The sequence below is a fragment of the Corvus cornix genome, chromosome 3 (assembly GCF_000738735.6).
Source record: "Corvus cornix cornix isolate S_Up_H32 chromosome 3, ASM73873v5, whole genome shotgun sequence".
NCBI lineage: Eukaryota > Metazoa > Chordata > Aves > Passeriformes > Corvidae > Corvus > Corvus cornix.
In genome coordinates this window covers 79,119,054-79,132,669 of record NC_047056.1, presented here as the reverse complement: position 1 = coordinate 79,132,669, position 13,616 = coordinate 79,119,054, and the positions used below count along the sequence as shown (strand labels likewise).

At 41.5% G+C, this 13,616-nt stretch overlaps 1 protein-coding gene across 1 annotated transcript; it reads right to left on the bottom strand.

The window, feature by feature from the left end:
* Positions 1-491: 491 nt before the first annotated feature.
* Positions 492-9,257, bottom strand: GJB7 (gap junction protein beta 7). Its single transcript, XM_019288360.3, has 2 exons — positions 9,178-9,257; positions 492-3,616 (listed from the first exon to the last, which is right to left on the bottom strand). The coding sequence occupies exon 2, from the start codon at positions 3,587-3,589 to the stop codon at positions 2,795-2,797; it is 795 nt and encodes a 264-aa protein (XP_019143905.1). The 5' UTR covers positions 3,590-3,616; positions 9,178-9,257; the 3' UTR covers positions 492-2,794.
* Positions 9,258-13,616: the final 4,359 nt, after the last annotated feature.

Sequence of the window (13,616 nt, the reverse complement as noted above, 5' to 3'; positions counted from 1 at the left end):
TGGAACATAGCACTTGAGTTCAATTTTTTTAAATGTTGTCTGAGTGACTCAGAAGTTTAGGGACCAAACCTGTAAACTCATTTGAACCAAAAATGTAACGGCAAATGCCATCAGGGGTGCATGGATGAGTGAAACTTAAACTGGAGAACAAAGGCATATAAAAGCGGGGAAAGGGAAGGAGGCAGTAAAAGATGAAATGGTTGCCAAGAGCAAGGGATCAGAAAGCAGATGAATTTGTTTCTGTTCTCTCAGGTTAAGTGATGCTCATTTCCTTTTCATAGTAGCCCTGTCAAACACTCAAATTTTGCAGGACATGATGTGAAGGCTACTTGGTGATTTGCTGCGAGTGAGTCGGGTTACGTGGAGTTGGTCCATAATAATTTTTCAGAATATTTCTCGTGTAAGGTACTCGCTTTGTTAAAACTGAAGTATCCTCCAAGACTCAAAATGTTGATTTTGGAATTTATTTATCATTTCTTGGCTGTTGGAAGATAGAATTAAAAATAAAACTCTGAATATACATTCCAAAGAATTAGAGTTCTTGTTTGATGGGAAAATTTTTGGTCTGAGTGGTAATCTCTGACCAGCCACAGAGCTTTAGGGGGTGCTCTAAAACCCTTCAAGCTCTGACTTAATATACTTTTTTATTAAGAGAGCAGCTAATGCACTAGTTTTATCAGAAACCTGTGTTGGCTAAACTGTGTTTGCTTCTCTTCATTTTCTCTCAAATAAACCTTACTTTAAAAACAATGAATAAATATTTTTTCATTTATGTGCTCTTAAAAAATCTGTCCTCAGTTATTAAACCCCAGATATTTCAGAAGCATTTTTTTTCTTTGATTGTGTCGCCCTCGTCTTAATAAAATGATGCATGAAGGTCCAGATGGGCCAAGATAATTTTGGGGTTTGTTCTCAGTTACTTAAGCTGTGGCAGTCGCAGTTTCACAGGGTTCATGGGCAGTGGTTTTGCTTCATGCACCCTTTGGTGGGTTTTGTCCAGTAGCTGCAAAAGACTTTCAGACTGCATTCCTGTCATGAGCCACATTCTGTGTATGTAGAGGTTTAACAGAAAATGTTCTGACTTGTATAAAGCGCCTTGTCTCTATATATAAAGCACTGACTCGGCATCACTCAAGATTTAAAACTAACTGGCCGCAAGCTGGTATCTGAGGGACTGCTGTTGCTGCTAAATTCAGCAGCAGCAAATGTCTTTCCATATTTTACAAAAGTAGGGTTATTTTAGGGGGAAAAAAAACTCCCAAACAACAAACCCCACCTTGAAAACCACCATCAAAGTTCACAGCTTGTTCATTAGTTGCTAAAGTTCGCTCTGTACCTGCTGCTCATAAAGGTAATGCTTTGTAATCAAAGCTGAGGAGCCGGAGGGGGTCTGAGTGAAAAAAAATAGTTAACCTGCTTTTGCTACTGTTTCTTCCTCCTTATCCTGGCATGAACAATAAAATTAGTTCAGCATTCAGGCAGCTCCACTTTAGTTGTATTTCTCTAAATAGTGCATTTGGTAAGGCTCAGTACCAGATGTATGTCCAAAGGTCTTTCATTCCAGCAACAGAAAGAGAACACTACCCTAAGGGGTTTTTTAACGCACTACTTCCATTATCTTAGAAGCCTAGGTTCAACAGAATACATGTCTTAGCTAATTTCTGTCCCTTTCATGTTAGCCCAGACAACATAACAAAGAGCAGAGGTGTGTTGTGTTTAAGACACAATTTGAAATTCAGGAGGAAGGAATAGATGATTCCTTTTTACTTTGTTTCTACTGGAGGCTCCTCATATTTTTAGATTTCCTGTGTTCATCTACAGCAGAGAAATCTATTGAAGGAGTAGCATATTTTCAGCCTTTACTATAGGGACCAGATTCTAGGCTATTTAATACTAGGGACTACTGGCTACTGTTCCGTCATATTATGCAGTCTGCATTCCTCTACTCAGATCCTAGGGAAGTGGGAATGATCTGTTAATTAAACGCACTTAAGTGCCACTACCACAGAGCAGAAGACAAGTCTAATGACACGGGAGCTGCTTGGTGCAGGTGACAAGGAGTTAACTCTATACCCTTGTACATGCTGCTTGCACAAGTTTGAGCAAGTGCCTTTCTTAAAGGATGCGTTTTGATGATTAATACTCTAACAACTGTAAGGGCTCAAATAATTCCAGAAGGAGGTGCTCCACAAACAGCTAAATAACCAAATCTGTCTTTATCACATGGGCTAAAGTAGATGTGTCCTCTTTTTTCCTTTTATGAGATGTTTTATGGTACTCCAGTGGAATGGACTCATGACTGTCCAGCTCACTTCAAGGCACCAGCACTCTATGCCAGCACTTTCCCATTACCATTTCAGCAGTTACCAGATCTGATCCACCCACCTGACAAATGCTGTACACCCCCTTGCTGTTCGCCTTAATCAATCCCAGGTTCTTATCTCTGCATATAAAAAGCCTCTTTTTGCTTGTACCAAAGCAATTCTGTGTAATACTCAGTACACACCTGTTTGAGCAATTGTTTCTGCATGATTTATCATAAACATCTGTGTTTATGTTAAAGCTTCATGGAATTCTCAAGACTTCTACATCTCTTGTTTCAACATGAAAAGGTCTTGATGATTCTGCGTAGGACATACATAATGTAACCGATTGTATCAGCTCAATTAATGGAGAACTAATAGAGAAACAGCATTTCCTATGTAACTATCCTTGCAGTTCTGCAAAGCACTGATTGGAAAAGCAATTTGTCAAAAACAGCTTGTGTAATGGGAGGGTGGTCTCCAGCCTTCTTTCAAGTCAGCGGGGAATGTTTTTCATGTTCATCTTGCGTATTCAGAGGCAAAGATGATGAGCTGTTGTGGCATAGTCCTGCAGCTGCTGCTCTGTTGTACCTGATGAGTTCTGATTCGCAGCAATCGCTTTTTGAGCCTTGCTGTTTCTTCATCTGTCTCTTCAGGTAACATTTTGTGGAGTATTTGAAAATCAGATAACTCAGTTCACTTAGATTTAACACTATGCACAGGCATGAAGTTGCCACCAGAAAATAGAGGAAAATCATCTTCTCTGTGGGCTTGGAAATATAACAGTCTACAGTATTGGGACATGGTTTTATGTCACATTTCACAAGACGTGGTATTTTGAATCCATTGTACAACTTATAAAACAGAACAAGAAAAACTATTTCAAGTCCTGTTTTTAAAATGAGGCTGATTAGGTAAGTGCACAGCAATCCACCATCTATCTTTCCTGGATTTCTGTAAAGTTTCTGGTTGTGGTGTTTCTCTCTGTTCTCTCTGTAAGCAACATGAAAGACAACCAAGAGTGAAGGGGTGGAGACCATGATTAATTGCAAAGCCCAAAGTCTGATCTGAGAGACAGGGAAGAAATGGTCAAAGCAGACATTTTCACAACCAGGCTGCTTGATATTGCACTCAAATTCATCATGTTCATGTTTCCAGATGTTTTCTGCGGCAGCAACATAAACCAGTAAGCGGAACATGAACACAACAGCTACCCAAATTCTTCCAATTCCTGTTGAGTATTTATTCACTCCGCTCAGCAGATCACGTAGGAATGCCCAGCTCATTTTTCTCTTCAAGGAAAGAAGGAAATGCTGTATCAAAGAAACACAAGATCAGAGAGATGCTTCCTCTTGGGTGAAGAAAAATGAGACATTCATTCGACATGAAATATAACCAGTAGCTGAAACAATTTAAAATTATTAAGCATTTAGAAGCAATTTAATATTATTAAGCATTTAAATAAGAACAACAAGCTGTTCTTATTTCTGATAATTTAATAATTCTGATACATTCTGAGGCTATTGAACAAAATTTATTTGCTGTTTAAATACATTTTGTCAATTAGGCTGAAGTCTAATCATTCTGTTGAGCTGTGCTCTGTGAGAAATGTGCCTGTTCTTCCCAAGGGTCTCCTGACTGTCAGGTAGAGCTTTCTCTCACAAGTTCAGGCTGACACTACCACTGAAGTACACTCAGCTTAGCCCTGTCAGTTATGCAAATACTACACACAGTCAAGCCAGATTTCACTTTCAAGTTTATGTATAGGAGCCAAGTGTCCCATAATAAGTTGACTACAAAAATGCAAATTAATTTCTTTTTGTCTGTGGTCTAACTTTTGGGTAAACTTGTGCAGTACTTTAAATCTTTTTCTGCTTCATTGGATTTTATTTGTTGTATTTCTTATCATTACTCCAAAATATATGTGTGTGTGTGTGTGTGTGTGTGTGTGTGTGTGTGTGTGTGTGTTACAGTTTCTTATCCGCATAAGTCTTCCCCTGTCCTAACTCTGGAACACTTCTTCTGGAAGCGGTACCTAAGGAGCCACTGGCAGTGACCTGAGGTAAAAAGACCTGAGGTATCCACCAAGAGTGTACACCTTTGCACCTGGCCCCATCTCCAGGTCTGAGTGGGTCTTTTAGGGTATCAAGCTGCTTTGTTCTGTAAGAGCAAAAAGTGGATGTATTCCCAGAACACAGAGTGGCTGGGAGACGAGGTGAGGAGGAAAATCAGAAGTTTCCAGATCTTTGTGGTCTGTCATTTAATGTCCTCATCCCATATTCTGCTTCTGCAAGCTCTGCCTAGCAGGAGAGAAAATGTACCCCTCTGTGGCTGCAGTGGGACATGCAAATCCCACTGACACTGCTGTAGCTGTGAGTACTGCTAATGTAATGAACAAGTTCATCTACTGGCAAGTTGGAGTAGTAATCAGGCCACAGCATCACAAAGCTTCATGGAAAATGTTTTCAGGCATTGGAATAGGCTGCCCAGGGAGATGGTGGAGTCACCATCCCTTAAGGTGTTCAAGAAACAACTGGATGGGGCACTTAGTGCCATGGTCTAGTTGACAAGGTGGACATTGGTCAAAGGCTGGACTCAATCTTGGAGGTCTTTTTCAACCTAAATGATTCTGTGATTCTGTCAAGCTCAACACAGATGGAAAGCTCAGTACTTCTTTTGCTGTCCCTCAGTTCTGCAGCCCTTCATGACCTCAGTCTGTGGACATTGGTCAAAGGCTGGACTCAATCTTGGAGGTCTTTTTCAACCTAAATGATTCTGTGATTCTGTCAAGCTCAACACAGATGGAAAGCTCAGTACTTCTTTTGCTGTCCCTCAGTTCTGCAGCCCTTCATGACCTCAGCCTATGGCCAGACTTCTGCTGGGAAGCAAGGTTATTTGGATATTCCTGCACTGCTACTATTAGAGTTGAGCACTAGCTTGAGGAGCTGAGGGACAGCTGCAGAAATTAATATATTCCTGATTTATACTGCAAAGAATGGTTACCAAGCTACTTCTTTATGCTGCAGATAAAAAAGATAACAGGGAAATACCAGCTTATATCCTTTCAGACATATGCTGCTATGCTTTTAAATATGTTTGGCAGGGTGGTTACTTTTTCATTAAAGAGCTATTCCTGTCTTCCATGTCTGCAAACAGAGTTCAAGCAGAAGTTTAAATCAAACTTTTGAAGACATGAGCTTCAGGGCTTTAATGCTTTCTAAATAAGTAACACACAGTCACAACAGTCTCAAAGGAGCTGAACAGCAAGCATGAAGACACCACTATGTAATAAATCACAGTCAAGAAAAGAAAGCATTCACTGAGCAAGAGTGAATGTTAGCACGAGTGTGTGCATCTTTTGGATGAGCTGTCCTCTGGAGATTTGAAGGAAAACCTCAAGAGGCCTCTCCTAAGGCTTTAAGATGTGCACAAGGACTATTGGAGGGAATTTTGAATTTTGTCGTTCCATGGAAAGCAAATACAGCTGCAAGGGGGCTTTTGCTGATGGCCACTATAACTGCACCGTCCCTTTCTAATGTAAAAAGCCTGATGTCACCTATCAATCAATGGTTGGAGTTACACCAGTTCTGAGCCTCCACGTGAATTTCAGAAATGAAATATATGCTGGGTCACCAGCAAGGCACAAAAATCAGTGGGAACCAACACTGGTGGAAATCAGGCCATGGTTATACCTAAATATAGATTCAGCAATTTACCTCAAGGTCTCTTTTTCCCAAAGCTGAGCTGCTATTTCCTTAACTGAGCAGCAAGAGGGATTAGAAAAGAACAACTTTACACTTTCTTTGCCAATCCCACATTGAGAAGAACAGTATGAAGGAGGAAAACAAGTCCTGACCAAAGAAAATAGGGATCAAGAATTGGACTAAAATCTCCAACGGATCCTGCGCAAGGGGCAAATTCTAACCAGACAGAAGACTGGATGGATGAAATTCCTTCAAAGCTGATTTGAAAGAGAGCAACACATTCTGCTGCCTAGATGTTTAGTAATGAGGCATCAGGGATTCCACAGAACTGAAAATGGTTCCTGGTCTATGTGCTCTGTTGAAGAGAAACTGAAATTTATCAAAGGACTGCAGGGCCGGTCTTACAGCCAGCAGTGCTTCTGCAGCCAGAGGTCTGCAGAAATTTGGTTATATTTTTTATACTTGCAGCCTTTACTTGATAATGAGAAATGGCTGTAGAGAACAACCTTCACCTTCAAGCCTAAAGGGCTACAGAGCCTGTTTTGTAGTATTGTTTGGGTTGTAACCAGCACAGCTCCCCTGCTCAAAGGAGCTGCAAATGTGCTTTGGAAAGGTTATGTTTGCTTTATGCACCACTGTTGCTATAGATGTGGATGTGATGCTTTTGTATCCTTTGAATATACAATTAATTCACTGAAGCATTGCAAAGAACATATGGAATGGAAAAAATAAAATGGACTTCAAAGATGAGGAGTTACTCAACAGGTAAACAAGAGAAAATTGACCTCATGTGACAGCACAGGCACAGACTGATGAGTCAAGTTAGCTGAGGCTAGAGAAGACATATATTAAGTGGGCTGTATGAAATTCAGAGCAAGGTGAGGATTCAGGCTACAAAAAAAAGAGAAATCATCTAGTGAGCAGACAGCTGGGCAGTAGGAAAAATATGGCAGTGGTATGAGGTTTTGTAACACTTCAAGAAATGGCAGTACACATGGCAGCAGAGGCTGAGTGGTGTCAGGGCATGATGCTTTAGCAAAATTATATTCTGGCTAATCTAAGGACAAGAGAGGAAAAGTGTGATCCAAATCCCCGTAGCCAAGGAGAGATTTCAGCCTTAGCATCTGGAGGAGGTTCATTCTGTGCAGAAAGAAACAGAGGGAGTCAAGAAGGGAAGCTGGCTAAAGAAATTGAGTAGATTGTGGGAAATGTAGATGACATCAATTTGCATCAGGGTAATGTCCACTGTTGAGGCTAAAAATGAAATCACTCAAAATTTTAAAAAAGTTACAAAAGTGTTAAAGGGGGATCTCTTTGGCACTGTGGACATAAAGACCACAAAAGAGACTTGGCCTCTACTGGAAATTACAAAGAAGGCATTTGAGTCTTTAACAGTAGAAGATGGATTATTTGCACCAAGTGCTCAAGGAAACACTGAATCGAGCAAGAAGTGAAAAGCAGGGATTTGAGGTTAGACTTACTTCAGCCCTCTGCTCAATACACACATACACAGCCCAGTCTGAACAAAAGCTGAAGATGAGAAATATGTTGATTTGTTTTTCTCATTTCTAGCTGAAGTACAAGTGATAAGCATGAAAACAAAATCTGCCAGTCAGGAAATAGAGCAAGTAATCTCTCTTCCTCATCACATACATCATTTATTCCCTAGTGGGATTTAGACACCCCCCACCAGCACACACATACACTTTGTCCTGCTCATGAGGGGCACAAAGAGAGACAGGAGAGACTTCCCACCCCCTGTTTCCCTCACATGTATCAGTGACTTGGTTTTTCCTCTTGGGGTTGGGCACATGTTCTGCTGAGCAAACAGAGTAACCTGATTGCACCATTAGCTTCTGAGTGTGCTGAATGTACTTTATTGAGTAAAGTGTTTGAATAATGCTATTGTTGTTGAATACATTCATCAAATATTCATTTCTGTCATTCACTGAGGCCTACAGGAGGCTGGCTAATGTGCATTGAGTAATGCATCCATTGAAAAACACAGTGCTCAGGGAATTACTTCACCTAGATTTCAATCAGCTCTGCTAATTTAATTACATTAAAAGCAGAAAAGGTATTTTTGTGTGGAAGAAAAGGGTGGGGGGAAAGGCAGTGGCAGGGAAGTAAGAAAATGCAAGAACAAATGGAATAACTGGAGAGGAAGTGGAGAAGCATCCTAAGTATTAGAGGCACAAGGAGGGCAGGCAACCTGGAGCTCAAAAAGCTGGCAAGTTACAGGAAGAAGGCACAGTATTTTGGGAAATTGAGATGGAATAGTGAGAAATAAGAGAAAGAACACAAGCCTCTGAACAGTGGCTCTATCAATTCTGTATAAGCAAGCTAAATTATCCTCACAGTTTGAGAGATGGAAGAGCTCCTTTCTCTGATCTAAACATTGCTGCGGAGTATTTGCTGCACCTACAACTTATCCTCTTTTTTTTTTTTTTATGACAGGAAGAAAGAGAGCCGTAAGTAGTGGCAAAAATGACAAAGAAGAGAACAGAAGTAGAAATCACAGAGGATACAGGATCATAAAAAAGCAGAGCTGGTAACAATCTTTAGAGTCCTTTCTCTCCTTTTTTTTTTTTTACACTTTAATCAAAACATCATCTCAGCACTTTTTTTTCCCAAACACCAAGGATCCTCCCAGTGTTATGAGGAAAAGAAAAAACAAGTATGGGTACAACGGTTTCCACAAACAACCAAACAAATAATGAAGCTTAACTTCAGGTGTTCATTTAGTAAGTGCTTTTTCCCCTTATCTTTTCTGTTTGTTGATATAAGGAGGTGTGAATCCACTTTATGGTTGCTGAGTCTGTTTCATGGACTCCCTACTGTTTCCTTACTGACTACCAGAACTGTGAGGCCCACAGGCTGAGAAACACTGATTTGCTTTGTTCTTTGGCCCTAAAAAAGGCTTAGTTGTGCAGAAACTGTTCCTGGCAGTTCAGTCTGTTCTTAAGTTGATGGAAGCTCCACTAGTCCCCTCAGCATGCTGCATCTATTCCAGTGCTCCGCTAGAGGAGGGATAAGGAAGCCTCCTGGGAAGACCAAGGAACAGTATCACTTGATTCAAAGCCACATTACCAAGCTGCACATGCACCAGCTGTTCAAACTGTTGCACATCTGCAAAGGGAGCTGAAAAACTATTGCTACAAGTCACTAACCTTGCAATGACTTGCTTCTTGTTCAATGGTGAGAGTGTCAAGGTGATCTCCAGGTCCTTATGAGAGAGTCAGCAAGAGAAAACAGAGGACATAAAAATTAACTTTGCCTTCTTCAGACAACTGACCTCTTTTAATAAAATAAGTAACATATAGCTATAACATTAATATAGTATTGACACTCATCTTTTAAGGCTCTTCAAAAACAAGCCAGGTAGAGCCTGACAGCCCATGAGCAAACACAGCCCTCTTGGGTCTGTGTCCTGGCCAAGTTGTTCACTTCTGCCATGACCACTGCTAGTTGTTGGTACTACAGCAGAGTCCATGGTTCTCAGGCTGATGTGAGCCAAAATTTTCCCACCTATTTCATCCTTCAGATGCTTCCAGGAGAAGTGGAGGCCCCCAAAGGGCAGAGGTAAACATACTGGCAAAATCTTGTTCTTCTCTTATGGGCAGACAAAAAGTAGACACTGTAGACACTCTAGAATTAAATTCATTGATATGAACCCTTCATTAACATGTAACGGGAAGGGGCATCCTCTCCTACAAACATTGTCAACCTAGACAAACATGTGCTGTCAAGGGGCAGATGTGGTTTATCCAGCATCACTCAGCACATCAAAGGCAGAGCTAAGAAAAGAACCATGGTCTGTCTTAGCCCAGTCCCTTGCTTTCACCCACCTTAGCTTACTGATTCTAACCTCTCACTGTTATTAACTATTATCAACTTTTAACTCCCTGGAGCAAGAAATAAGCCCTTTTGTCTATTGATAGACAAACCTCTAATTACTGTGATATTAAAAGCAGAAATAAATAGTGCTTAAAATATACATGCGGTGTGTAAAAACATTAGCCTAGGTATTTATTTGTGAACCAGCTACAGGAAGGAAAAGAAAACACTAGATGGAAGAGGGCTCAGCTGGTCATTTAGCACAATACTGGAGTTGGTTGATTTGGCTTTTACATCTGACTTTCACATGTGCTGCTGCAGTGGCTTAGGACAAACCTCCCTTCTCTCTGGGCTTCAGGATCTTAGTTGCCAAACATTCACTTCCCTGAAAATACAACTTCTAAACTATGGCAAAACCCCTTCTTGTTTTGTATTCAGGGAAACCACAAACACCACTTAAAAAACCAGCAGCTGCTGAGTGTGATGCTTTGCCAGCTGCTAATTGCTGTGGTCTCTTCTCTGCAGCAATGAATGGGTTTTGAGAGGGCAGAAACAGTTCACTGTTTTCTTTGTTACTTGGTAAACTGTGTAATTAAAAAAAATAAGCTCAGAAGTAGCCAAAATTACTTAATTTGTTTAAAGTCATGATATCCATATCTCACCTACATGACTACAACTGCATTTCTCATCACCTTCATGCCAAAGAGATAACCCATCTCTCCCATGCTCTCCTGATGTAAACAAAAAAACTCCCTCTGCAGCAAATGATCTTCAACATTAATAAGTATTGTTGCTCCATTCAGGCTACTGTTACTGTTGTAATGCTTTAGTCTACTAGTAAAATAAGAAAGAATTGACAAAGTCAAAAGATTTCCATTTGGGCAAGCAATTGTCACTTGCCACATCACAGCTTTTAACTCTGCAATATTATTAAGTGCTGCAATAGTGCAACAAAAAGAGGATTATATCCATGGCTTATGTTGGCTAATGGGACACTTACATGAGGCTACTATCAAGCCTATTTAATATTAGAAAATCAACTTCTCATTCAGTGAAACTGTATTTTATAACAAGAAAATCTAACTTACCTGTGTCTCAGTGAATGATTACAGCTGGATCCCAGCTTTCTAATGGAATTAACAATCAACAGTTCATTTCTGAGAAAGCGAGTTACTGCTTTAAGCCTGGAAAATGGGAACCACTTATCTCCTAGGTAATATAAACTGAATGAGTGAAACCTGATCCTCTCTGCTAGCACACCGTGCAAACCAGAACCATAAAGCCTCTTGTATCATCAGAAGGATATGAGGAGACTTTGGCATTTATTTGAAGTCATAGGATTTATCTGCATCTTTTGAGCACGCATCAGCTCAGATGCTGTACTCTGTGTTTTCACAGTACCACAGCCTGAAGACACGTGTGCTGTGAGCCTTAACTCACACCCTGTTTGCTCCTTGCCATTTTACATCAGATTTGCATTTTGTGTTCTCCTGGGCAAGTCAGCTGTCCACAAAACACGCATATTCTTTTAGGCATACATGACTCCTATCAATGCATTACACAAAGGCTCAGAAAAGCCTTTCTCTCAGAATTTTAAAATACAGTGGTTTTCCCGAGCAAGTGAAGCCTGGGTTTTTGTTATTGAAATGTATTTTGTTTACTGTACATGCTAATCAGTTCCCATATTGGCCTAGGTAGCTGAACTACTCCCTACCAGGAAGCCTATAACTTTACTTTTAATAACTAAGCAATGGAATAAGTGTTTATGTCCTGCCTTATACATCTCATATCAGTGCTTTGGTGGCCATTGTTACCTGTGGCTGTCCTGCTGAGTAACATTACAAAATAAGCAGAAAGACTGAACTCCTTGACTCTTAAATGAATTCTTCACACCATAATTTATTCAGAGTATAATTTAATTAGCTCAAACTTACTGTGGTCTTTATCTAGGAATTACATGTGAATGTTTGGTAGTTTTACAGAGAGGCAGCTATCACATAGCCTTACACATGTGCCTGGATCTGCACCTTGGTACAGTCCCCAGAGAAGCTGATGCCTTCAGAGGGTGACCGAAGGTGCCAGAGCTTGGAGCTGGACTCCAGTTAATGCAAAGCTTCCCAGATATCTGCTGGCAGCTCATCACAGCAGAGAGCAGGCAGCCTAGGAAATTTCTGGAGTGTGTGGAAGGTAACTCCCTGACACAGCTGGTAAGGGAACCTGCCAGGGGTGGTGCCCTGCTAGACCAGCTGTTTGCAGATGGAGAAGTGCTGGTGGGAGGTGTGGTGGTCGGTGGCCCTCCTGGGCATAGCAACCACAAAATGATTATTTCTGATCCTTGGTAAAGTAAGGAAGGGGGATCAGCAGAGCCTCTACCCTGAACTTCCAGAGGGTGGACTTCGATCTGTTCAGGACACTGGTTCACAGAGTCCCTTGGGAAACAGCCCTTAAAAACAGTGGGATCCATGCATGTTGGACATACTTTAATACAGAAATCTTAAAGGTACAGGAGCAGGCCACCCCCATGTGCTGGAAGATGAGATGGTGTGGAAGAAAATCAGCCTGACTGAATAGGGAGCTTTTACTGAAACTCAAGGAAAAGGGGCAGGCAACTCAGGAATTGTACAAGGATGTCATTAGGTCATGAAGAGAGAAAATAAGAAAGGCAAAAGCTCATCTAGAACTTGATCTGGCCACTGCTGTGAAAGATAATAAAAAGTGTTTTTATAAATACATTAACTTAAAAAGGACCAAGGAAAATATCCATCTTTTATTGGTTGGGCAGGGGAATATTGTAACCAAGGATGAGGAGAAGGCTGTAGTACTTGATGCCTTCTTTGCTTCAGTCTTCAACAGAAAGACCAGTGATCCTCAGGGCAACCAGCCCGCTGAGCTGGTAGACAGGGACAGGGAGCAGAGTAGATCCCCTGCACTCCAAGAGGTAGTTGGTGGACTGCTGAGCCATTTAGGCCCTCATAAGTCTGTGGGACCAGATGGAATTCATCCAAGGGTAGTGAGGGAGCTGAAGAGCTTGCCACTCTCCAACATTTATCAGGAGCCCTGGCTAACCAGGGAGGTCCCAGTGGGATGGAGGTTCACCAGTGTGACACTCATCTACAACAAGGGTTGGAAGGGGGATCCAGGAAACTACAGGCCAGTCTGCCTAATCTCGGTGCTGGAGAAGGTTATGGAACAGAACATCTTGAGTGCCATCATGCAGCACATACAGGACAACCAGGGGATCAGAGCCAGCCAGCCTTGGCTTAGGAAAGACAGGTCCTACCTGACCAACCTGATCTCCTTTTACGACCAGGTGACCCACCCAGTGGATGAGGGAAAGGCTGTGCAGGTTGTCTACCTGCCTTCAGCAAAGCCTTTGACACCGTTTCCGAGGGAATTCTCCAGGAAAAGCTGGCTTGGACAGGCACACTCCTCTCCAGGTTTAAAACTGGCTGAGTGGCCAAGTCCAGACAGTGGTGGTGAATGGTACTGCATCCAGTTGGCATCCAGTCACTAGTGGTGTCTCCCAGGGATCAGTATTGGGACCAGCCCTGTTTAATATCTTTATTAATGATTTGAACAAGGGGATAGAATGCACCTTCACTAAGGTTGCAGATGACACTAAGTTGAGTGGGAGTGTTGATCTGCTTGAGGGTAGGAAGGATCTGCAGAGGGATCTGGACAAGCTGGATCAACAGGCTGAGGCCAATTTTACAAGGTTCAACAATCAACACTTCCATCCCTGGAAGTCTTCAAGAAATGACTGGACATGGCA

Bases quoted from the DNA above. Each gene is read 5' to 3' on its own strand.
- GJB7 (XM_019288360.3), bottom strand. From the start codon at position 3,589: ATGAGCTGGGCATTCCTACGTGATCTGCTGAGCGGAGTGAATAAATAC.